At 47.3% G+C, this 26893-nt stretch overlaps 1 protein-coding gene across 1 annotated transcript in view; it reads left to right on the forward strand.

Annotated features, from left to right (window-relative positions):
* The window catches only part of reck (reversion-inducing-cysteine-rich protein with kazal motifs), a 317351-nt gene that overhangs the window by 107854 nt on the left and 182604 nt on the right, over positions 1-26893 (forward strand). The window contains 2 exon segments of the mRNA XM_038809800.1: positions 12795-12869; positions 13170-13206. Coding sequence (XP_038665728.1) covers positions 12795-12869; positions 13170-13206 — 112 coding nt within the window.

Consider the following 26893-nt stretch of genomic DNA (forward strand, 5'->3'; position numbering starts at 1 on the left):
GAAATGAGGCGACTAGGGGCTTTTCACAGTAACTTCATTGAAGCCTACTCGTGACAATAAGCGATTTTCATTTCATTTCATTTAATTTCATCATGAAAATGGCCAATCATTTCCTATGGGCAAGCCTGTATGAAATTACCTATCTATGAAGCATAGGACTTTTCACAGAACATGCTTACAAACTTTCTGTTTGGTCATTATGCTGTTGCTATTGACTCTGATTTAGAACAGCGTGATAATCAATTGACCAAAGTTTGTAAGCATTTGATCCTGCCATTTTAAAGTCCTTTCGTCCTCTGAGAATCCTCTGAACTCCATCTCTGACCTCTTGTACAACATCAACTTCTCTTCACACGAGGAAAATTGGGATCGACCTTGTGAATGTCTTCCTGTATTTTATAAAATCTGTCCTCTAAAACCAATCTCTGTGCTTTGTGTGTGTGTGTGTGTGTGTGCGGACTTGTGCATGCTGGGAGAATTGAAAAGACGCACTATATAGTTAGACTCCAGAGTATAATTGTGTGTTAACCAGTTCTTGCAACTTGGTAAAAAAGTTTTGTTTTATAATAAACAATCATTGTGAGATTGTTGAAAGAAGCCTGTCCCTTTTATTCTGTGTAGCAGTAGAGAAGGTAACCAATTGGCCATTTTGGTGAGTAAATTGAACTGCAGAGCAGTGGGCTCGACAGTTGTGCACTCCTCCCTTCTTGGTCATAACAGGTTACATGTTTCCATACATTTTTTTGCTTCACCAAGCTCTTGCCATGAGGAGGTTCATTGTACTAAACTCACTTGGGAAATTGTCATCATTGGTAAAAACAACATGATCCACCCAGTGAAGCTGTAGATGGCCTTGGCACCATTGGATGTTCATAGGAAAAGGAGTAGACCATAAGCCCCTCAAGACTATTCTGCTAATTCAGTGAGATCATGGCTGATCTGCAGTCTAACTCCATATACTATAAACTGTGTTATCTGGCACTCTACAAACCAAAAGTCTCTACTGACTGGAATTTTCGTTGGGTCTGCTTTTTGACTGGAGCTGTCTCTCATCCCTCAAGCTGGTGCTACCACTTGTTCCCCAAGATTGTCAAGCTCGCATCCCTGTCTTCGCTCTGGTCTCAACATGCCACTGTTCTCCCTTGCTTCTCTTACTAGATTTGCATGCTCCCACACCCCTCTGGAGTTGCACATCACCATTGATGTTTGAAAACATGGAACTTTTGGGTAACTGGCATTTGTGATTAACCAGCACCACCCATTCCCTAATCAAGCCACAGCTCATCCATGATCTCATTGAATGGCGGGACAGGTTCAAGGGGCTGAATGGCCTACTCCTGTTCCTACGTTCATACTGGATAATAGAAATGTAACTGTATCTGCCTTAATACCTAACAAAAGTCTACCAATCTCAGATTTAAAATGAACAATTGATCTAGCATCCATTGTTTGCCTAAGAGTATTCCAAAAATCTTCCACATTTTCATGTAGAAGTGTTTCCTAAACACACTGCAAGGTCTTGCTCTAATTTTTAATCTACAGCCTCTAATTTCCTAGACTTGCCACCCCGGCATAAATAGTTTTTTTCCTTTCTGCTCGATCCGTTCCCTAAACATCTTGAAAACTTTGATTAAATCACCCCATAAACTTTTAAATTCCAGGGAATGCAACCCTCGATTGTGCAATCTCAATTTGTAATTAACCCTTGGAGTACATTCTGGTAAATCAATGCTGCTCTCCTGGGTCAGTATTTCCTTCCTGAGATGTGATGCCCAGAACTGCTCATAGTCCCCCAGATGTGATCTAACCAGAGTTTTGTATAGCTGTAACATAATTTGAACACCCCTTGTATTCTAGAATCATAGAATCACAGAATTTACAATGCAGAAGGAGGCCATTCGGCCATCAAGTCTGCACCGGTCCTTGGAAAGAGCACTCTAATTAAGCCCAGGCTTCCACCTTATCCCCATAACCCTTTGGACACTAAGGGGCAATTTAGACTGGCCAATCCACCTAACCTGTACATCTTTGGACTGCGGGAGCACCCGGAGGAAACCCACGCAGAGATGGGAAGCAAGTGCAAACCCCACACCGACAGTCATCTGAGGTTGAAATTGAACCTGGAACACTGGAGCTGTGAGGCAGCAGTGCCATCCAACCCACTCTCACAAGTTTACAAAGCACAACCCCAAGGCAAGAATCTTACCCCATGACCAACGAGCCAGTTCTAGTCCTCGAGATATGAAGTCCAGCCAGCATTCCATTAGTCTCTTGATTATTTTCTGTTTCAGTTCATGATTTTTTAATGATCTATGTATATGGACCCCTACTTCTCTTTGGATCTCCGCTGCTTCTAGCCTTTCACTGTTTAGAAAGTACCCTATTCGATCCTTTTTTAAATGCATGATCCCACATTTGCTTGCATGGACATCCATTTACCAGTTCCCTTGATCTATTCATATCTCTTTGTAATTTTATCCTTCCATCTACATGAATGCAACGCAGCCTACATTTGTCATCAACAAACTTGGATATATGGTTTTCTAATTCATCATCTAAATGAATAAATATGGTGAATAGTTTTTCTAATATAAATTTAGAGTACCTAATTCTTTTTTTTTCCAATTAAAGGACATTTTAGCGTGGCCAATACACCTATCCTGCACATCTTTTTAGGTTGTGGGTGTGACACCCATGCAGACACGGGGAGAAGGTGCATACTCCACACGACCCAGGGCCGGGATCGAACCCGGGACGTCAGTGCCGTGAAGCAGGAGTGCTAACTACTGTGCCACTGTGCTGCCCTAAATATGGTGAATAATTGAGGCCACAATAGAACATTGTGGAACTAGTTGCACCACTAGTTGGCCAGAGGGAAATCTGACTCTACTGGTGGGGCTGGTGGATGGGTCCACGGACCAGAAGTGGGTCAAGAATAAGGGAGCAGCTGGAGCTGGAGAATCTTTGTGCGCCACAGCTTAATGTGGTGGAGGGTGCAGGGCCTGCGCCACCTATCTAATGGTCGATGGACCAACTGGTGGACTACCTGAACGCAAAGTTCAGCCATCAGATGAAAGAGGCCCATGAGGAACTAGCCAAGGCTTTAGACCTGATGAAGTTGGGAATCGACTGAGTGGAGAAGAGGCTGGAGTCCCAGGGCCAGGTTATTATAAGTGGAGGAGGCGGTGGGGGAGCACGAGGAGCAGTTGGCTTCGTTGACAGCCAATATGGGAGTAACGTGAGAAGCAGCTACAGGAGAAGCTAGAGGACCTTTAGAACCGCTCCCGGAGGCAGAACTTGAGAATTGTAGGGATGCCTAAAGGCATCGATGGAGCGGACGCTGCCACATAGTGGGTGGAATGCTGTAAAAGCTGATGGGAGAGGGGGCCTTTGGCCGGCCCTGGAGGTCGACCGGGCGTACAGGGTGCTAATGAGGAGGCAGCAGGCGAATGAGCGCCGAGGGCAATGATGGTTGCACTGTTGGTTCCGAGATAAGGTGAAGATCCTGAGATGGGCGAGGCAGACGTGGAGATGCACCTAGGAGGGGAGTGAACTCCGAGTGTATCAGGACCTGGGCCCGAATCTGGTGAAGAGGAGGGCTGGATTTAATCGGGTGAAGGATGCCCTCTTTAAGATCCCGGAATGGACTAGCACCGGCTGATTTTAGGGGGGGACTTTCACACGGTCATTGATCCAGAGATGGACCGGTTGAGTTTGAGATCGGGGAGAGTGTCGGCCGTGGCGAAGGAGTTGAAGGGATTTATGGACACTTGGGGGGAGTGGACCCATGGAGGTTTAGGAGGCCGAGGGCAAAGGAGTTTTCATACTTCTCCCATGTGCATAATGTCTACCCATGGATTGATTTTTTTGTGGTGGGTAAGTTATTGCTGGCGGAGGTGATGGACTCGTGATATTTGCCGATCTTGGACCACGCGCCGCATTGGGTGGACTTGCGAGTGGATTGGGTGGGGTTTCACACCCGCAGTATAGGTTGGATATGGGGCTGCTAGCAGAGGAGGAGGTGTGTGAGCGGGTGAGGGCCACGATCCAGGGGTATGTGGAAGTAAAGGACACAAGTGAGGTCTCGGCCGCCACACTATAGGAGGCACTCAAGGCAATGGTCATGGGGGAGTTTATGCTAATTCAGGTTCACAGATGGAAGGAGGCGCGAGCAGAGATGGACCAACTGGTTGGTGGACGAGATTATGCGGGTGGACAGAAGGTACACAGAGGCCCCGGAGGCAGGATTGTTGAAGGAGAGGCAGAAGCTCCAGATGGTGTTTGGACTGGTGTCCACGAGGAAGGCAGTGGGACAGACTGGGAGGGCCAGAGGGGCAGTGTACGAGTACGGGGAGAAGGCTAGCAGGATGATTGCCTACCAGCTCGGGAAGCAAAAGGCGGTGAGGGAAATTCGGAGGGTGAAGGATGGATTGAAAGGTATTGTGCGGGACGGGGGGTGGAGCATAGGGTGTCCCCATTTGCGGACGACCTGTTGCTGTATATATCGGACCCACTGGAAAGCATAGGGCATATTGTGGACATTTTGGTGGAATTTGGCTGGTTATCGGGGTATAAATTAAACATGGGAAAGAGTGATGTTTCCCCGATCCAGGCGAGGGGACAGGAGAGAAGGCTGGGCGAGCTGCTGTTTAAGGTAGTGGGGATGAGTTTAAGGTATCTAGGCATCCAGTTGGCGCGGGGTTGGGAGCAGTTACAGAAGTTGAATCTGTCTCAGTTGGTGAAGCAAATGAAGGGTGAATTTTAAAAAGTGCTTCCGTTGTCATTGACGGGGCGGGTGCAGTCCGTGAAGATGACTATGCTCCCGAGGTTTTTGTTTGTATTCCAGAACCTCACGATTTTTTATCACCGAGGCCTTTTTTAAGAAGGTTAACTCGTTGATATCGGGATTTTTGTGGGCGGGGAAGGCCCCTCGAGTTAGCAGCGGACGGAGATTGAACGATTTAAGGATTTATTCATGAGGGGCAGCTTCCCGAGCTTGGAAGGACTGGTAGAGGAGTATGAATTGCCCAGTAGAAACGGGTTGCGATACAATTACAGGTGCGGAACTACGTGAGAAAACAGGTTTCAACTTTCCTGAGTTGCCATCCCCGGAGTCGCAGGACAAGGTGCTGTTGAGAACAGAGGTGGGAAAAGGCAGTGTGTCAGAAATATGTAAGGAATTGATGGACTGTGAGGGCAGCCTGGTAGAAGTAGTTTAGCGAAAGTCAAAGGAGAGGAGCTGAGGGGTGAGCTGTACACTGGGCTATGGGAAGAAGCTTTGAGGAGGATGAATGGGTCCTCTTTGTGCACAAGGCTGAGTCTCATTCAATTTAAGGTAGTTCATAGGGCGCATATATGGGGCTAGAACGAGAAGAGGGTGGTTGGGGGGTGGGGGTGAGAATCATGTTCACATATTTTAGGCCTGCTCGAATTTGAAGGTCCTGAGGGGGAAGGGGTTCCAAGTCCAGAATTGGCAGTGTTTAGAGTTTCGGGAGACCCGAGGGTCCAGGGCATGAGAGAGGACGACGTTCTGGCCTTTGCCTCTCTGGCAGCCCAGAGATGGATCCTGTTGGGGTGGAGGGACCCGGAGCCTCCGAAACCAGAGCTATGGATGATCAACCTCACGGATTTCCTCAGGTTGGAAAAAATTTAATTTGTCTTAAGGGAGTTGATGGAAGGGTTGGCCCGGAGAAGGAAACCATTCATTGACTTCTTCCAGGACAGTTAAGTCAGCAGGGATAGGGGGAGTTGGGTTTAGGGTTAACAAGAAAAAAATCCAGGCAGAGAGGGTGGGGGGGGGGGGGGGGGGGGGGGGGATGGTAGGGAGGGAGGGCTGCGGTTGTTGGTTACTCATTGTTACCATGTGATCTCCTGTTTGTTATCTTTTGGTTATCTTTTTGATCTTGGTTGTGGTTGTGTTTGATGTTTGTTTATAAATGCCTTAGTAAAAATATTTAAAAAACAATAGAACGTGTAATTTACTCCATTGTGCAATGCTGTCATAGTTTTAGGGTCTTTACGTTAGCCGTTTCTATGGGTTAGCTGTCACTGGCCACTCCTGCAAATGGGTCTCATTCTCACCTCTATCCTACCTTCTCTATAGAATCCCTATAGTGCTGCAGGAGGCCATTCAACCCATCAAGTCTGCACAGACCCTCCAAAAGAGCACTCTACCTAGACCCACTCCCCTGCTCTTTCACCATTACTCCGCGCATTGATCTTGGCCACTCAACCTGCACATCTTTGGATTGTGGGAGGAAACCGGAGTACTCGGAGGAAACCCACGCAGACACTAGGAGAACACACAAACTCCACACAGACAGTTACCCAAGGCCGTTTCGGACCAGTGTCCCTGTCGCTGTGATACAGTAGTGGTTAGCCTGTCCAATATACAGGTAAATTATGGCGAGACCCAGGAATTTCAGCAGAAAACCCTTAATATGTATGCTGCCCATTAGAATTTATCAAATAAACCCTCTTCAGAAAGTGGAACCAATATACAATTTGTTTGGTTATGACTCTGTATCAGAACCAACAAGAATTTCAATCGAACATGTACAGTATTCAGAATGAAACTGTTTAAATAGTCCTCTCCTTGAAAATATAATAATAAAGATGCCGTAATTTTGCCTGTACTTCTATAACTTTAATCTGCCCATTTCTTTGCTGTACCATACAGCTCTTCAGTTGCCGGGTGAAAAGTTCAAACATTGAGGTTACAATCTACTTTCTCAAGCAAGTTTATCTACGCAAATATATCCAGTTTCCTTTTCCTGCCTGTCAACTTTGAATGTTTCATACGGTTGAAGTTGTACAAAAACAAAAAGTGACAGATGACTATATCCCTCTTAATTACAACAGATCAATATTCAATGGATAACTGTTAGGGAAACAAAGGTAGTTTTTTAAAAAATATTTCTTTATTCTCCTTTTTTGCATTTTCTCCCAAATTTACGCCCACCAACAATAAACAATAATCAGTAACAAGTATGTCAATCCCCAAATCAATAACAACGATCCCATCCTCCCACCCTAAATATTTGCCCACATGCTCAGATAAATAGCTGACAAAAAGGAATCAGGAATCCCCCATAGCCCCCATTAACACCCATCACCCTCCTCCCCCCTCCCACCCACCCCCCCAACTAATGTTCGATGTTATCCATTTCTTGAAAGTGCATGATGAATAATGGCCATGAATTGTAGAACCGCTCTGTCCTTCCGCTCAGTTCAAACTTAACCTTCTCAAGAGTCAAGAATTCCAACAGATCCCTCCGCCACGCCAGGGCACAGGGTGGAGAGGCTCCATGGGCGATCAACGAGGCGAAGTATACAACATCTGCTCCCAACCCTGGCTTGTCCGACACCCCGAATATGGCCTCGCGGGGACCCGGGTCCAGTTTCACGTGTACCACTTCAGAAATGACCCTAAAAACCTCTTTCCAGTAATCCTCTAGCTTTGGACAGAACCAAAGCGTATGAGCGTGATTAGCACCCCCCCCACCCCCGCAACGTTCACACACATCTTCAACTCCTTCAAAGAATTGGCTCATCCTCACCCTCGTGAGGTGTGCTCTGTATACCACCTTCAGCTGTATTAGTCCCAACCTCGCGCACAAGGTGGAGGCATTCACTCTCCGGAGCACCTCACACCAGAACTCCTCCTCCATATCCTCTCCCAACTCTTCCTCCCACTTTGCTTTGATCCCCTCCAGTGGTGCCTTCTCCTCTTCCAAAATAGCTCCGTAGACCGCTGATACCAACCTCTTCTCCAGTCAACAAAGGTAGTTTTAAGGGACTTATATTTGTATTAGTAAATATTAGCCCCAACCTACCAGTGAGGATGTCCTTCGGTCCCCTGCACCCCACCTCATCAGGGCAGGAAACCCCCAGGCCTGATCCCCAGGCACTTGGCATTGCCAGCCTCGCCCCCTGGCAGTGCCCCCAAAGTGCCGGTACGCCTGGTCCACATTGGTGGATACCAGTGCTAAACAGGGCTCGCTTGGGGTCTTGGAAGTGTGGGCGTTAGATCCCATGCCTTGGGTATCTCCAGCATGAACATATTCAAGTGAGCCTGACTGCACACTTGAATCAGGATCCCGAACATTGCCTCTCATGAGATTTAACGACCATGTCGCACCCCGGGCTTGATGAGGCTGGTACGTCGCAGCCCCAAATATTTAATTAACTTTGTAAGACTGCGAGGAAAGGATACTTGCTTCGGACGTGATTCCACACACAAATAGGAATATGGTGTATTAAAGAAAACTATTATTATCACAGTTTTAAAACTAACTTTAACATCATAAAGAAAATAGCTTGTACTTGCCAGTTAAATTGTGCTTAACACTGACAATGAAACACTAAATCCCGACGGCTATCTTTTATCCCCAATCAAGCAAAACCTATCTCGGGTCAAAATCCGCCTTTAAATACAGTAAGCTAACTCAGGAATACATTGATACATAGAGATATAGAAGATAGGAGCAGGAGGAGGCCTTTTAGCTCTTCGAGCCTGCTCTGCCATTCATCACGATAATGGCTGATCATCCAACTCAATAGCCTAATCCTTTCTCCCCATAGCCTTTGATCCCATTCTCCCCAAGTACTATATCTAGCCGTCTCTTGAATATATTCAATGTTTTAGCATCAACTACTTCCTGTGGTAATGAATTCCATAGGCTCACCACTCTTTGTATGAAGAAATGTCTCCTTATCTCTGTCCTTAATGAAAGACAAAGACCCAACGGAATGTGGGTCATACAGACCCATATCTCTGCTGAACGCAGACGCCAAAATACTGGCCAAAATCCTAGCCAAAAGGCTAGAAGACTGTGTACCTGAGGTGGTCACAGAGGACCAGACGGGCTTTGTCAAAGGTAGACAGCTTACCGCGAACATCAGGCGCCTGCTGAACGTGATAATGACCCCCTCCGGGGAGAGAACACAAGAGGTGATCGTCTCCCTGGACGCAGAAAAGGCCTTCGACAGAGTCGAGTGGAAATACCTCATAGAGGTACTGGAGCGGTTCGGGCTTGGAACAGGGTTCACCGCTTGGGTAAAGCTCCTATACAACGCTCCCATGGCGAGTGTACGGACCAACAATACCAACTCCCAATACTTCCAGCTGCACAGGGGCACCAGACAAGGATGCCCACTGTCCCCGCTGCTGTTCGCACTAGCAATCGAACCGCTAGCAATCGCGCTCAGGGCAGCAAAAAATTGGAGGGGGATCCGAAGGGGAGGTAGAGAGCACAGAGTCTCACTCTATGCGGATGATCTGCTCCTCTATATCTCGGACCCACAAAGCAGCATGGACGGAATCATAGCGCTCCTGAAAGAGTTTGGAGCCTTCTCGGGCTACAAACTCAACATGAGCAAAAGTGAGATCTTCCCAGTACACCCGCAAGGCGGGGGGGGGGGGGGGGGCAGCACTAAAGGGGCTGCCGTTCAAACAAGCCCGAAATAAATTCCGCTACCTGGGGATCCAAATAGCCGATGACTGGAAAGGGATCCACAAATGGAACCTCACCAGCCTGACGGAGGAAGTTAAAAAGGACTTGCAAAGATGGAACACACTCCCGCTCTCCCTCGCGGGGAGAGTCCAGACGATCAAAATGAACATACTGCCCAGGTTCCTTTTCCTGTTTAGATCCATTCCGATCTACATCCCCAAGGCCTTTTTCAAAGCGCTGGACAAACATATCATGGCGTTCGTATGGGGGGGTAAAAATGCTAGGATCCCAAAGAAGGTCATACAAAAAACAAAATCCAGGGGGGGGGGCTAGCCCTCCCGAATCTACAATTCTACCACTGGGCGGCAACAGCCGAGCGAGTAAGGGGATGGATCCAGGAGCCAGAAGCCGAGTGGGTGCGTGCGGAGGAGGCCTCCTGCATGGGAACCTCCCTCCGGGCCCTCGCCACGGCAGCACTCCCATCCCCACCCAAAAAACACTCCACCAGCCCAGTGGTGACAGCCACCCTCCAATCCTGGAACCAACTGCGGCAGCAATTTGGCCTGTACAGAATGTCGGACAAGGCTCCCATCTGCAACAACCATAGGTTCAAACCAGCACTGACTGACGCCACCTTCAAAAGGTGGAGGCAGGACGGGGGGACACTGACAGTCAGGGACCTATACACGGACGACAGGATCGCAACACTGGACGAACTGACAGAGAAATTTCAGCTAGCTGGGGGGAACGAGCTACGGTACCTGCAGCTCAAAAACTTCCTACGAAAGGAGACAAGGACGTACCCACAACCGCCACGACAGACACTACTGGAAGACCTACTGGACGCGAGTATCCTAGAGAAAGGGAACTGTAGTGACATGTATGACCGACTGGTAGATAGGGATGACACCGTACTGGACGCAACAAGAAGGAAATGGGAGGACGACCTGGGGATGGAGATAGGGTGGGGACTCTGGAGCGAAGCACTGGATAGGGTCAACTCTACCTCCACGTGCGCAAGGCTCAGCCTGACGCAACTAAAAGTGGTACATAGAGCCCACTTAACGAGAAACCGTATGAGTAGGTTCTTCCCGGAGGTGGAGGACAAATGTGAGCGGTGCCAAAGAGGCCCGGCCAACCATGCCCACATGTTCTGGTCTTGCCCCAGACTTGTGGAGTACTGGACAGCCTTCTTCGAGGCTATGTCCAAAGTGGTGGGGGTGAGGGTGGAGCCATGCCCGATAGTGGCGGTCTTCGGGGTTTCAGACCAGCCAGATCTATTCCTGGGGAGGAGGGCGGACGCCCTTGCCTTTGCCTCCCTGATTGCCCGCCGTAGAATCCTGTTCGGCTGGCGGTCAGCAGCACCACCCAGAGCTGCAGACTGGCTGTCCGACCTCTCGGAATCTCTCCAAATGGAGAAAATCAAATTCGCCATCCGAGGGTCGGACGACGGCTTCCACAGAACGTGGGAGCCATTCATGCAACTGTTCCGGGACCTGTTTGTGGCCAACGTACATGAGGAAGAATAGTCGGGTGACCAAGAACCAGGGGAAAATGGACGGGAATTGGGGGAAGGTAGCCGGGGGGAGGGGGGGGGGGGGGGCTACGGGCTCGGTATGGGGGTTTGATGGCAAGCTAAGGCCCAAAACCAAACTATAAATAAATGCCTATAAACATGTGCCTCGGCCATATTGGGGAATGTAAAATATGTATGCTGGCTAAAGGGGGCGGCCACAATTATTGTTATGAAGATGCTTACCTGTAAATATTCATGTTAAATTTTTGTGTTTTCCCTTTTTTTTTCTCTCTCTCTAATAACTTGTAATTTGTCATATATAAAATATGAAAACTCAATAAAAAAACATTTATAAAATCTCTGTCCTTAATGGTTTGCCCTGAATCCTTTGACAGTGACCACTGGTTCTGGACACACCCATCATTGGTAACATCTACCTTGTCTAGTCCCATAAAAATGTTCCAAGTCTCTATGAGATTCCCCCTCATTCTTCTGAACTCCAGCGAGAACAATCCAAACCTAGTCAATTTCTCCTCATATGACAGTCCCGCCATCCCTGGAATCAGTCTGGTAAACCTTCGCTGCACTCCCTCGAGAGCAAGAACATCCTTCCTCAGAGTAGGAGACCAAAGCTGTACACAATACTCCAGGTGTGGCCTCACCAAGGCCCTGTACAATTGCAGCAACACATCCCTGCTTTTATACTCGAAACCTCTCGCAATGAAGGCCAACATACCATTAGCCTTCTTTACCGCCTGCTGCACCTGTACGCTTACCTTCAGTGAATGGTGCACAAAGACACCCAGGTCCCGCTGCACACTTCCCTCTCCCAATTTAAAACCATTCAGGTAGTAATCTGCCCTCCTGTTTTTCCTTCCAAAGTGAATAACCCCGCACTTACCCAAATTATACTGCATCTGCCATTGATTTGCCCACTCGTCCAACCTGTTTAGATCATGCTGTAGGATCCCTGCATCCTAGTCACAATTCACCGCTTTGAAAGAGAGATCCTTCAGGAAACCAGCTTGCAAATTAAACTGCTGTTTAACCTGCCAGTCTTTTCAGTTACTGAACAGGCAACATCTTTTAAACTGAACTGCTTTGAGAGAAACTACTAGTCTGTTCAAGGATAGATCAAAACTGAACTCCTAAAATTCAACACCTGACTTCTTCAGCCCCTGGCTCCTTCTATTAACTAATTCATCTTGCTAAAGCTAAACATAATGTCTCTAGTTATCCACTCCCCAATGAACCTTCTTCACATAAACAAAATTCCATTAGCCCAACTTCAGGTAAACGATATCCATGGTTGGAATAAATTATGATCTAACTTTTAAATGCTTTAATTGCATCCTTGTAGCCAAAGTGTCTGCTGGTCTTGTAAACCAAGATTTTAAAAGACATTCCTGCAGTAGTCATTCACAAAATAATCCAGGCTTTTAACCCTTATTGCACTACGACATATAATACAATATATCTGAAATTCCCACATTCATCACAATTAATAAAGGTAATCTGCTATTTCTATCATTAGAATGAAGATCGTTGCTTCTAAAATATTGGCATAACTATAATCTTCTAAAATCAAATTTTCCTTGATACTAGGAGCATGTTGAGCTGCCATGGGAAGGAAATCTGCCACGCTACGTACTAAAAGCTTTCTTCCTTCATCGGGTTCTCTTCAGTTGTGCCATTTGAAAATGCACATTTTGTGGAATAAACTATAATTTCAGTGGTAGACCTGTAAAAACCCTTGTGCATTAAATAAATTGCTTGCTTAATTTACTGTGGGCTTAATTTTACAATACTATTTTGTCTTTCAGCTTACATCCACAAAAAGTGAGTCTCGGCTGAAACATCTCTTGCAACGATTGCCTGGCTACTGTCCTGAGTCCATGGTAAGAGGAATGTGGCCTATTCTTAATTTAAAACTAATTTATTTTGTGTGTATATTTTGTGTGTACAAGTGCAGGAATGTTTTACTGTTTTAAGGTATAATTTAGTTAAGATGAATGTCGAATTCCAGCACTTTGTTATACTGACAACCTGCATTGTTGTCTGCCAGGGGAATTCTAAAATTAATTATCTTTCAGTGACTAAGTTACATAAAGTCATCTGTAGCTGAAAGCAATTGATAAATAAGTAATCAAAAATATTTTTTAAAGACCTCAAATATTTTTAAATGTGTTTTTTTTCAGCTTGAATTCTGGGTTTGCATTAACTCTTCTTTGCCTGGTAAGTGACGATATTGAATTATTTGAAATGAATGATCATATAACAACATCCTTTTATTTATACAACACCTTTAACATGGCGCCAAGCTATTCCCCAGGAGCATTATCATGTAAAATTTGACATCAAACTGCATAGGGAGATTTTAGGGCAGATGGTTTAATAAATATGGTAAATGTAGGAAGAGGTTTAAGGAAGGAAGTGCTGAGCTTAAGGTCTTGGTAGCTGAAGGTATGGCCACCAGTGATGAAGTGATTAAAATTAGGGATGTTTGAGAGGATTTGGAGGAGGAGTTTGAATAGCTGGGAGGGACTGGGTTTCGATATCTGCAGGTATCAATAAACAGATCCCCCAGGGGCTGGTTTAGCTCACTGGGCTAATCGCTGGCTTTTAAAGCAGACCAAGCAGGCCAGCAGCACGGTTCAATTCCCGTACCAGCCTCCCCGGACAGGCGCCGGAATGTGGCGACTAGGGGCTTTTCACAGTAACTTCATTGAAGCCTACTCGTGACAATAAGCGATTTTCATTTTCATTTCATTTCATTTCATTTCATTTTCATGCTCTCAATCCCTGCTCTCTGCCACCTCCGAAACCCCCATCCATCCTCCCCTGGACAAACCGGTGATTACCACAAATTGGAGCCCACACCCATGCACCCTCCACTCCCGTATGCTTCCGCCATTGCCCCCAAACCATCAGAGCCACCACTACCACTGGGCTTGTGGAGTACCAGGCCAACCCCCACCCCACAGCCCACTTCTCTTCCTAATCAGGGCTATATTTGCCGCCCAATAGTCATTCCTAAAGTTCGGCAATGCAATCTCCCCCCCCCGCACTTTTTTAATATGCATTAGTATTAGATAGAATGTTTCAGCACAGAAACATGTCACTCAGTTCAGCAAGTCTATTCTGGTGTATATGCACCACGCTTGTTTCTTCCCACTTTACTTCATCTCATTCGATTTTTCTATTCCCTTCTCCCTTATAATTCCCATTAATGCATCTATGCTATTCACTTCAAGCATTGCACTTCGCAGCCAGTTCCACATTCTTGCCACTCTTCACGGAACATAGGAATTGCTGAACAAAATTAGACAACGCCCATTCTAGTTCGCCTTCTACTAATTATGCTAATTGCATGATGCAATGATAATGGCGCTGCTGACTAATTGTGGTCATCAATCTCTATCAATTAGTCCATAGCAGACCGAGATATAAGACGTGGAAAACATACCAGTTGTGGAAGGCTTTGATAACCATAGGTTCAATGCCATCTGTTTATCCCACATATGGCACAGCAAATGCCATGTCTCAGTTACTCATGTATTGGAGCCTGAGTGACTCAGTTTTTAGCACTGCTTGTCTCTGAGTCAGAGGCCCCAGGTTTAAGTCCCACTCCAGGAATTGTTTGCCTTGGAAGGAGTATTCATACATCTCAAAGCAAGTTGTTCAGCTTGCAAAATCCTTCCAGCACTCCACGTCATTTTCCAAGGGAGAAGAGGGTAAAGATTATGCAAAACAATCGACACTGTATCCCAGAGAAATCTACAGTTATTTATCTAACATCTTCTGTTGCTACCTTCCTCTTGGCTGCTGCCATTGTCCCTGGCACTGAATGCCTGTTTCTCAATTCAATACGGCTCAAACTATCCTAACCTCAACCGATGCAAGCTCCTGGCATCACCTGAGCTGAAGGAAGCTGCATGTGATTCAGTTATTCATTTTTATTTGAGGCTTCCTGCTGCCTCTTCTTCCCTTGATGGATAATCATTCACTTCCCCACTTCATTAATTCATTCAGCCCTGTGCTGTCACCTTCTAGAAAGTGCGTTTCAGAGCTCGACAGTCCTTGGCATCTGACAAAAAACATTTAGATAAATTGGAATGTAGAAAAAGACCCGAGGGTGCTTCACAGGGGTTTAATTTTAAAAATGAATGCTGATCCAGGCAAGGAGATAATATAGCAGGGATGATCTGAAGCTTTGCTAACTAGTAGCAGACAGGAATAGTCATTTAAAAACACTCAATGATATCTAACTGAGCCTAAAGACAGGACAGTAGGATTAAAAATCCAATTTGACCCACCCTGGCGTCCATACTTTCCTGTGATCTGTTTTAATATTGCTACTCCCTTTCTTGCTCCTGCACAGTGATGTGTCCTTATCCTGTACAACAATTTTCGGTGCATCAGCTCTTTCTGACACATCATGTGGTGCACCACACTGTTATAAGCGAGGGATCCAAACGTTGTTTTGGCATCCTAAAATATTTGCTGAATCAGATTGTTATCTCTTCCATGCGCCGCTTCTTAGGTTGTTCAATGGGGAATATGGGATTTATGTATTTTTGAAAAAAACATTTTTATTGGCCGTTTCCAATTTTAACAGTATAAGAGTTTAACATATAAAACTCATAATATTTACAAGGGATGATGTTTTTTTAATGTACAATTTCACACACACCCCTTCTATTTCCCCTCCCCCTAATCCCCTCCCTCGATGATCGTTGGATAGTCAGGCTCCTTCCTGAGCTGAGTCCACAAAAGATCAGCCATGATCTTATTGAATGGCGGAGCAGGCTCGAGGGGCCAGATGGCCTACTCCTGCTCCTAGTTCTTATGTCCCTGGCACCCCCTTTTGGTCTTGGGTGTGTCTTATTGCTGTATTTTGCTCTTTTCTTTTGGGGTTCCTGTTGTTGCTTTTGTGGGTTCGCTGGTGGGGTGGGTCAATGCCCTCTCCCCTCCCCTCCTCCCTGTTTTTCCCATGTCTCTCCTTGCTACTCCCCTGGTTTCCTCCCTTGTCTCAGCCTCCTTACTCCTCTCTGCTTTGGGTGCTCTTGTCTGTGCTCACCTTCCTTCCTAGTCACTATTGGCTTCAAACAGGTCTTGGAACAGGCAGATGCATAGCCCCCATGCTTTGTGGAAGCCCTTGTCCGACCCTCGGATTATGTATTTCTCAAGGCAGAGGAATTCCGAAGGTCTGCCAGCCAGTCTGCAGCTGTGGCTGGTGCTGCTGATCGCCAGCTGAGCAGGATTCTCCAGCGTGCGATGAAGGAAGCAAAAGCCAGGGCTTCAGTCCTCTTCCCCATATGTAGTTCTGGTTGGTCCGATACCTCAAAGACTGCCACTTTTGGCACTGCTCCACCCTCACCCCCACAACCTTGGACATCGCCTCGAAGAAGGCTGTCCAGAACCCGACAAGTCTAGGTCAAGCCTCGACCATGTGACCGTGATTGGCCGGGGCTCCCTGGCATCATTCGCATTTATCCACCTCCGGGAAGAATCTATTCATTCGGGTTCTAGTTCGGTGAGCTCTGTGCACCACTTAAAACTGCATGAGGTTTAGCTTTGCACAGAGGAGGTGGAGTTGGCTCTACTTTGTGCTTTGCTCCAGAGTCCCAACCCACATTGGCCTCTCATTTCTGCCAAGCTCCATCTAATGGTGCCCTTGCCCTTTCCAGCAGTCAATCGTAGGTGTCCCCACAGTTCCCCTTCTCCTTGCTGTCCATGTTTAGTAGTTCCTCCAGTAAACTGCCTCTCGGGACACTAGACTATCTCGTCACCTCCCTGCAGAGAAAGTGTTTGATTGTAGGTAAGGAAGCTCTTATCTTTTCGGGAGCTCCATCATTACTTCCATTAGTTCGTCTAGGGTCCCCCAAGTAAAAGTCCCTAACTGATAGCCCCCCCCCCCCCCCCCCCCCCCCCTCCCCCGCCGCCGCCGTCCTGCCCTGTCTCCTCTTTTTAAAGGTGGCGTCTAGCATGGCTGACGGGAATCTGGGGTTACCGCAGATGGCGGCCATGGAGGAAATCTCGGTTAAACCAAAATGTTGCCTTATTTGGTTCCATGTCCTCATTGTGGCTACCACCACTGGGCAAGATGTGTATTTTGATGAGGGGATGGGGTCTCTGCCGTGGCGAGGGCTCGGAGGGTTGTTCCCTTGCAGGAAGACTCCTTCAGCCTCACCCATTTCATGTTCGGTTCCTGTAACCAACCCCTCACTCTCTCTGCTGTGGCTGCCCAGTGATGCCCAGTATTGAAGATTCAGGAGGGCCAGGCCACCCATGATTTTCTTCCTTTTCAGTGTAGACTTGGGAATCCTAGATCTATCTTATGTCTATCTTATGGAAAAAGGCCTTGGGGTTGAAGATCAGTATGGATCTCTTTCCCTCCCACCTCCCCACAAGCTAGGGGTTGTTTAGCTCAGGGCTAAATCGCTGGCTTTGAAAGCAGACCAAGCAGGCCAGCAGCACGGTTCAATTCCCATAACAGCCTCCCCGAACAGGCGCCGGAATGTTGCGACTAGGGGCTTTTCACAGTAACTTCATTGAAGCTTACTCGTGACAATAAGCGATTTTCATTTCATTTTCAAGCTCTGTCCCTCCCCATTCAGGTTCACCAGGAATGCTTCGCTCTTGCCCAGGTTGAGTTTCATAGAATCATAGAATTTACAGTGCAGAAGGAGGACATTCGGCCCATCGAGTCTGCACCGGCTCTTGGAAAGAGCACCCTACCCAAGGTCAACACTCCCATCCTATCCCCATTACCCAGTAACCCCACCCAACTCTAAGGGCAATTTTGGACACTAAGGGCAATTTATCATGGCCAATCCACCTAACCTGCACATCTTTGGACTGTGGGAGGAAACCGGAGGACCCGGAGGAAACCCACGCACACACGGGGAGGATGTGCAGATTCCGCACAGACAGTGACCCAAGCCGGAATCGAACCTGGGACCCTGGAGCTGTGAAGCCATTGTGCTATCCACAATGCTACCGTGCTATAACCCAAGAAGGACCCAAACTCTTCCAGGAGCTTCATGATAACTTTAAGGCCATTTTGTGGGTCCGAAATGTTGAGGAGCAGGTCATCCATATAGAGTGAGACACTGAGCTCTCTGCTTCCTCTTCAGATGTCCTTCCAGTCTTTTGCGTCTTGCAGAGTGATCACCGGGGTTCGATTGCCAGGACGAACAGGAGCGGGGATAGTGGGCATCCCTGCCTGGGTACCCCTGTGCAGCTGGAAGGATTCAGAGCTGGTGGTGTTGGTCTGAACGCTCACCTTGGGGCATTGTACAGGAGTTTCACCCACAAGGTGAATCCCGTCCGGAGCCCAAACTGTTCATAGTATATATAAATGATTTGGAGGAAAATGTAACTGGTCTGATTAGTAAGTTTGCGGACGACACAAAGGTTGGTGGGATTGCAGACAGCGATGAGGACTGTCAGAAAATACATCAGGATTTAGATCGTTTGGAAACTTGGGCGGAGAGGTGGCAGATGGAGTTTAATCCGGACAAATGTGAGGTAATGCATTTTGGAAGGTCAAAATGCAGGTAGGGAATATACAGTGAATGGTAGAACCCTCGACTATTGACAGAGAGATCTAGGTGTACAGGTCCACAGGTCACTGAAAGGGCAACACAGGTGGAGAAGGTGGTCAAGAAGGCATACGGCATGCTTGCCTTCATTGGCCGGGGCATTGAGTATATGAATTGGCAAGTCATGTTGCAGTTGTATAGAACCTGAGTTAGGCCACACTTGGAGTATAGTGTTCAATTCTGGTCGCCACACTACCAGAAGGTTGTGGAGGCTTTAGAGAGGGTGCAGAAGAGATTTACCAGGATGTTGCCTGGTGTGGAGGGCATTAGCTATGAGGAGAGGTTGAATAAACTCGGTTTGTTTTCACTGGAACGAAGGAGGTTGAGGGGTGACCTGATCGAGGTCTACAAAATTATGAGGGGCATAGACAGAGTGGATAGTCAGAGGCTTTTTCCCAGGGTAGAGGGGTCAATTACTAGGGAACATAGGTTTAAGGTGCGAGGGGCAAGGTTTAGAGGAGAGGTACAAGGCAAGATTTTTACACAGAGGGTAGTGGGTGTCTGGAACTCGCTGCCAGAGGAGAAGGTGGAAGCAGGGACGATGGACGCTTCAGGGGATCTTGACAAATACATGAATAGGATGATAATAGAGGGATACGAAACCCGGAAGTGTAGAACATTTTAGTTTAGACAGGCAGCTTTGTCGGTGCAGGCTTGGAGGGCCGAAGGGCCTGTTCCTGTGCTGTACTTTTCTTTGTTATTTGGTCAATCTGCTCCAGTACCTCAATGAGGTCCTTCCATTCAACACGTCAAAGGCCTTTTCTGCGTCCAGGGAGACGCTCACCTCTCGTGTTCTCTCCGCGGATAGGGTTATTGTTACATTCAGCAGCTGCCTGATGTTCGCAGTTAGCTGTCTACCCGTGACAAATCCCGTCTGTCCTCTGCGGCCACCTCTGGTATGCAGCTCTCGAGTCTCTTGGCCAGGACTTGTGAGAATATCTTTGCGTCCACATTGTGAAGTGAAATGGGTCTATATGATATTAGCGATATCGTTGCCTGTGTTAATGCTGGAGGGAGGATGCCCCTCGATACTGAATCCGCGAACATTTCCTGGAGGTATGGGGCCAGGGTTGGTGTGAATGTTTTGTAGAAGTCACCAATAATCCATTTGGTCCTGGGCGCCATGCCCACCTGTATAGAGTTGATACTCTCCATGATCTCTCCCAGTCCTATTGGTGCTTCCTGCTCCCCTCGCCCATCGTCCCCCATGACTGGCATCTCCAGTCCATCGAGGAACCGTTTCATCCCCGCGTCCCCGTTGGGAGACTCGGAGGTGTACAGCCCTCGAAGACCTCAAATGCTTGGTTGACCTTTATTGGTTCGGCTACCAGTCCACCTCAGCTATCCTTCACCTTAGTTATCTCCCTCGTGGCTGCCTGCGTTCTCAGCTGGTGAGCAGCAGGCAGCTAGCATTGTCTTCATGTTCGTAGAAGGTTCTTCATGTCTGATGGAGTTGGTGCACTGCTTTCCTGGTGGATAGCAGGTTAAAGTTAATTTGTTTTTCTCTCGGCCAGACGCTCTACTGTTGGGGCCTCAGAGTATTTTCTGTCTACTTCCAGGATGGAGTTGATCTGTTGCTGCCTAGCCTCCCTTCAAGAACAATACAGCACAGGACCAGGCCCTTCGCCCCTCCAAGCCTGTACCAGCCATGATACCACCCTTGGCCAAAACCCTCAGCACTTCCTAGTGCCTTATTCTTCTACACCCATCTTATCCATGTATTTGTCGAGATGCCTTTTGAATGCCGTTAATGTATCTGCTTCCACAATCTCCCCTGGCAGCGTGTTCCAGGCACTCACCACCCTGTGTGTAAAAAAACCTGCCTCGCACATCTCCTCTAAACTTTGCCCCACGGACCTTAAACCTACACCCCCCAGTGACTGACCCCTCCACCCTGAGAAAGAGTGCCTTGTCATCCACTCTATCAATGCCCCTCATAATCTTGTTGTCCTCTTATCAGGTCGTACCTCAACCTCCATCATTCTAATGAAAACAGTCCGAGTCTGTTCAGCCTCTCCGCACAGTTAACACCCTCTAGACCGGGCAACTCCCTGTCTCTCAGTGCCTTGTAGGCTATAAACGCGTCCCTAATCACCGCCTTCAGTGCCTCCTAGAACGTGGAAGGTGAGACTGCCCCGTTCTAGTTGTTTGTGATTTGTAGCCCCATTACGATCTTACCTCCTGGCAGGTTATCCCTGCTAGTGTCCCTTATTTGAAACTAAAGAATTGGGTACTCTAAATTAAAAGTAAAATTTGGCCCTGTGTTTTGCCAAGTCCGTCCCTATGTCCTGATAGGCCCGGATTCTGTGTCCTTCCCAGTTACTCACCGTGGTCTGACTTGCCCACTTCCGGATCCTCTCACGATCCTGCTATCAATGTAGTTTTGCGATGATCGTCCTTGAGTTTCGCCCGGAGCAACCTGTGCGGTCTGTCGATCTCCAGAAGGTTGGGGAAGCTGTGTTTTCCGACTAGGCTGCCCATCATTTGGGTGACATAGCCCATCGGGTCCTTGCTCTCGATGCCCTCTGGCAGACCCACAATTCAAATGTTCTAATGTTAGGCGACGATCCTGTCGCTCTGGTGTCACGACGCTATCTCCAGCTCGAGGACCATTTTTCCTTGCACTTCCATCTTCTTCCCCAATCCATCGATTGTTGTTTAAATGGAGACCATCGCCTCTGAAATCGCCACCATGATTGTCACCTGGATTTCTACCTTTATCGCCTCACTCACCTCTGCAAGTTCTTGCATAAGGAATGCCTTCCATCCATCTCCGCGTGGTGAGGGGGGAGGCTAATGCTCAAGTCGATGGTCTCTCTCTCTCTTGGATGTTCGGCGCCACCTCGTCTCGTGGGTCTGCTGGCTCATCTGCATGTTGCTGTGTCCTTTTCCTCTGCTCCTGGCATCCCCTTGGCATCTCGAGCACCCGTTCCCTGGCATGCTGGCTCTATTCCTTTCCTTTCTCGATTAAGGGTGAGTTACTGTCGCATTTTCGTGCAAAATTCACCGAAAAGTGCCTATTTGTTTATGTTCTGGAGAAGAGCCACCTGATGTGCGTCTGCTCAGCACATCATCGTCAGCAGAAGTCTGGGAATTATGTTTAACATTCATCCATGTCCATAGCCCATATCCATGGAACCAGCTTTGAAATTACCATCAATTAAGAATAAGTGGGAAACTCAAAATTACATGAAAGGACTTCAGTTTGAAACAAATATTCTGAGTTCTAAATCAGATAGAAAATCAACGTCAACAAGAAGTATTCACATTAGTATTCCTGAATAGATGCATTGGCTGAATCATGGCAGGCATGAAGGAATTAGGATCCTTTGGGACCTATGTTAACAAGCTAGTTATATTTAGAACATAAGAACTAGGAGCAGGAGTAGGCCATCTGGCCCCTCGAGCCTGCTCCGCCATTCAATGAGATCATGGCTGATCTTTTATGGACTCAGCTCCACTTTCCGGGTTAGGTGGATTGGCCATGCAAAATTGCCCGTAGTGTCCTAAAAAAGTAAGGTTGGGGGGGGGGGGGGTTGTTGGGTTACGGGTATAGGGTGGATACGTGGGTTTGAGTAGGGTGATCATTGCTCGGCACAACATCGAGGGCTGAAGGGCCTGTTCTGTGCTGTACTGGTCTATGTTCTATGCTCTACTTGACTGCAAGCTGCTGGAGCTCGGATCTTGAACAGAGCTTTATATCTGGATTTGGAGACCCTTTATGCACTGGCATAGTGCACAAACAGGCCCCACATGAGCAGGGTTTTGTGAAGAAGAAGTGATCTGGAAATGTGTCGACTGTGAAAATTATATTTGTGGAAATTGGGTGAAGTAATGCCGGTGTTTGATGAGACTTGGTGCTAAAGCTTTAGAGAAATGAAGATGGAATTTGAAGATGATTTGAAGAAGTTCAACGTTTTGAAGGATATTGTGGCTGAAATGAATGCGATACGTGCTGAATGGGCTGATTGAGAAATGTGTGAGATATGTCTTTGTATCTGCTATGTGTAATTTATCGGTCATATTATTGCAATTTTCCTGTTAATTCATGTTTAATTTACGTTGATTTTGGTGTGATTGCTAATATAAAAGTGAAGTCTTGTATATTGGTCTTAGTTGGGTTGTTTGTAGTTTCCACAAGGGTCATAACAGTATTTCCATGATGTTGCTGCTCGTATCTTTCTCCATGGGGGTTGCAGAGGAGGGAGGCACAACTTTCGAGACATAACATCTCACCCATTGCTGCAAAGCAAAATGACTGAAGAAGAGAACAATATCCCTAGAATCCCAGCGCTAAGGGGAAATTGACTAACTCTTACAGCGCAATTTAACCTCAGGCAGCCGTCCTATACCTTAGAGATGACCTAGAGGCAGCTTGGGGCCTGTCGTGAAGGTGAGTGAGTGCCTTTAAATTTGCTTATCTTTCACCGGGAGCAGGGTTTGAGGGAATATCAGGTAAGCTCTTCGTTTCTTTTTCTTCTTCTTGTTTTTTTTTAAATCTAGAGGTGATGTCAGGGAAGGCAGTACAATGCTCCTCCTGCAGAATGTTTGAGGTGAGGGACGCCGTCAGTGTCCCTGCTGATTTCATCTGTGGGAAGTGCACCCAACTCCAGCTCCTCCAAAAACCGTGTTAGAGACCTGGAGCTTGAGCTGGATGAACTTCGGATCATTCGGGAGGCAGAGGGGGGTCATAGATAGGAGATTCAGGGAAGTAGTTACACCAAAGACTGGAGATAGATGGGTAACTGTAAGAGGGACTGGGAAGAAGCAGTCAGTGCAGGGACCCTGCGGTCGTTCCCCTGAGTAACAAGTATACCGTTTTGGATACTTGTGGGGTGGACGACTTACCAGGGGTAAGCCATGGGGTACGGGCCTCTGACACGGAGTCTGTCTCTGTTGCTCAGAAGGGAAGGGGGGAAAGGAGTAGAACATTAGTAATTGGGGACTCAATAGTCAGGGACACAGATAGGAGATTTTGTGGGAGCGAGAGAGACTCACGTTTGGTATGTTGCCTCCCAGGTGCAAGGGTACGTGATGTCTCGGATCGTGTTTTCCGGGTCCTTAAGGGGGAGGGGGAGCAGCCCCAAGTCGTAGTCCACATTGGCACTAACGACATAGGTAGGAAAGGGGACAAGGATGTCAGGCAGGCCTTTAGGGAGCTAGGATGGAAGCTCAGAGCGAGAACAAACAGAGTTGTTATCTCTGGGTTGTTGCCCGTGCCACGTGATAGTGAGATGAGGAATAGGGAGAGAGAGCAATTAAACACGTGGCTACAGGGATGGTGCAGGCGGGAGGGATTCAGATTTCTGGATAACTGGGCCTCTTTCTGGGGAAGGTGGGACCTCTATAGACAGGATGGTCTACATCTGAACCTGAGGGGCACCAATATCCTGGGGGGGAGATTTGTTAGTGCTCTTTGGGGGGGGTTTAAACTAATTCAGCGGGGGCATGGGAACCTGGATTGTAGTTTTGGGGTACGGGAGATTGAGAGTATAGAGGTCAGGAGCACAGATTTGACTTTGCAGGAGGGTGCCAGTGTTCAGGTAGGTGGTTTGAAGTGTGTCTACTTCAATGCCAGGAGTATACGAAATAAGGTAGGGGAACTGGCAGCATGGGTTGGTACCTGGGACTTTGATGTTGTGGCCATTTCAGAGACATTGATAGAGCAGGGACAGGAATGGTTGTTGCAGGTTCCGGGGTTTAGGTGTTTTAGTAAGCTCAGAGAAGGGGGCAAAAGAGGGGGAGGTGTGGCGCTGCTTGTCAAGGAGAGTATTACAGTGGCGGAAAGGATGCTAGATGGGGACTCTTCTTCCGAGGTAATATGGGCTGAGGTTAGAAACAGGAAAGGAGAGGTCACCCTGTTGGGAGTTTTCTATAGGCCACCTAATAGTTCTAGGGATGTAGAGGAAAGGATGGCGAAGATGATTCTGGAAAAGAGCGAAAGTAACAGGGTAGTTGTTATGGGAGACTTTAACTTTCCAAATATTGACTGGAAAAGATATAGAACATAGAACATAGAACGATACAGCGCAGTACAGGCCCTTCGGCCCTCGATGTTGCACCGACATGGAAAAAAAAAACTAAAGGCCATCTAACCTACACTATGCCCTTATCATCCATATGCTTATCCAATAAATTTTTAAATGCCCTCAATGTTGGCGAGTTCACTACTGTTGCAGGTAGGGCATTCCACGGCCTCACCACTCTTTGCGTAAAAAACCCACCTCTGACCTCTGTCCTATATCTATTACCCCTCAATTTAAGGCTATGTCCCCTCGTGCTAGCCACCTCCATCCGCGGGAGAAGGCTCTCGCTGTCCACCCTATCTAACCCTCTGATCATTTTGTATGCCTCTATTAAGTCACCTCTTAACCTTCTTCTCTCTAACGAAAACAACCTCAAGTCCATTAGCCTTTCCTCATAAGATTTTCCCTCCATACCAGGCAACATCCTGGTAAATCTCCTCTGCACCCGTTCCAAAGCTTCCACGTCCTTCCTATAATGAGGCGACCAGAACTGTACGCAATACTCCAAATGCGGCCGTACCAGAGTTTGGTACAGCTGCATCATGACCTCATGGCTCCGGAACTCAATCCCTCTACCAATAAAGGCCAACACACCATAGGCCTTCTTCACAACCCTATCAACCTGGGTGGCAACTTTCAGGGATCTATGTACATGGACACCGAGATCCCTCTGCTCATCCACACTACCAAGAATTTTACCATTAGCCAAATATTCCGCATTCCTGTTATTCTTTCCAAAGTGAATCACCTCACACTTCTCCACATTAAACTCCATTTGCCACGTCTCAGCCCAGCTCTGCAGCTTATCTATGTCCCTCTGTAACCTGCAACATCCTTCCGCACTGTCTACAACTCCACCGACTTTAGTGTCGTCTGCAAATTTACTCACCCATCCTTCTGCGCCCTCCTCTAGGTCATTTATAAAAATGACAAACAGCAACGGCCCCAGAACAGATCCTTGTGGTACGCCACTCGTAACTGAACTCCATTCTGAACATTTCCCATCAACTACCACTCTCTGTCTTCTTTCAACTAGCCAATTTCTGATCCACATCTCTAAATCACCCTCAATCCCCAGCCTCCGTATTTTCTGCAATAGCCGACCGTGGGGAACCTTATCAAACGCTTTACTGAAATCCATATACACCACATCAACTGCTCTACCCTCGTCTACCTGTTCAGTCACCTTCTCAAAGAACTCGATAAGGTTTGTGAGGCATGACCTACCCTTCACAAAACCATGCTGACTATCCCTAATCATATTATTCCTATCTAGATGATTATAAATCGTATCTTTTATAATCCTCTCCAAGACTTTACCCACCACAGACGTTAGGCTCACCGGCCTATAGTTACCGGGGTTATCTCTACTCCCCTTCTTGAACAAAGGGACCACATTTGCTATCCTCCAGTCCTCTGGCACTATTCCTGTAGCCAATGATGACCTAAAAATCAAAGCCAAAGGCTCAGCAATCTCTTCCCTGGCTTCCCAGAGAATCCTAGGATAAATCCCATCCGGCCCCGGGGACTTATCTATTTTCACCTTGTCCAGAATTGCCAACACTTCTTCCCTACGCACCTCAATGCCATCTATTCTAATAGCCTGGGTCTCAGCATTCTCCTCCACAATATTATCTTTTTCTTGAGTGAATACTGACGAAAAGTATTCATTTAGTATCTCGCTTATCTCCTCAGCCTCCACACACAACTTCCCACCACTGTCCTTGACTGGCCCTACTCTTACCCTAGTCATTCTTTTATTCCTGACATACCTATAGAAAGCTTTTGGGTTTTCCTTGATCCTACCTGCCAAAGACTTCTCATGTCCCCTCCTTGCTCGTCTCAGCTCTCTCTTTAGATCCTTCCTTGCTTCCTTGTAACTATCAAGCGCCCCAACTGAAACTTCACGCCTCATCTTCACATAGGCCTCCTTCTTCCTCTTAACAAGAGATTCTACTTCTTTGGTAAACCACGGTTCCCTCGCTCGACCCCTTCCTCCCTGCCTGACTGGTACGTACTTATCAAGAACATGCAATAGCTGTTCCTTGAACAAGCTCCACATATCCAGTGTGCCCAACCCTTGCAGCCTACTTCTCCAACCAACACATCCTAAGTCATGTCTAATGGCATCATAATTGCCCTTCCCCCAGCTATAACTCTTGCTCTGCGGGGTATACTTATCCCTTTCCATCACTAACGTAAAGGTCACCGAATTGTGGTCACTGTCTCCAAAGTGTTCACCTACCTCCAGATCTAACACCTGGCCTGGTTCATTACCCAAAACCAAAT

Source organism: Scyliorhinus canicula, chromosome 10 (genome assembly GCF_902713615.1).
Source record: "Scyliorhinus canicula chromosome 10, sScyCan1.1, whole genome shotgun sequence".
Classification (NCBI taxonomy): Eukaryota; Metazoa; Chordata; class Chondrichthyes; order Carcharhiniformes; family Scyliorhinidae; genus Scyliorhinus; species Scyliorhinus canicula.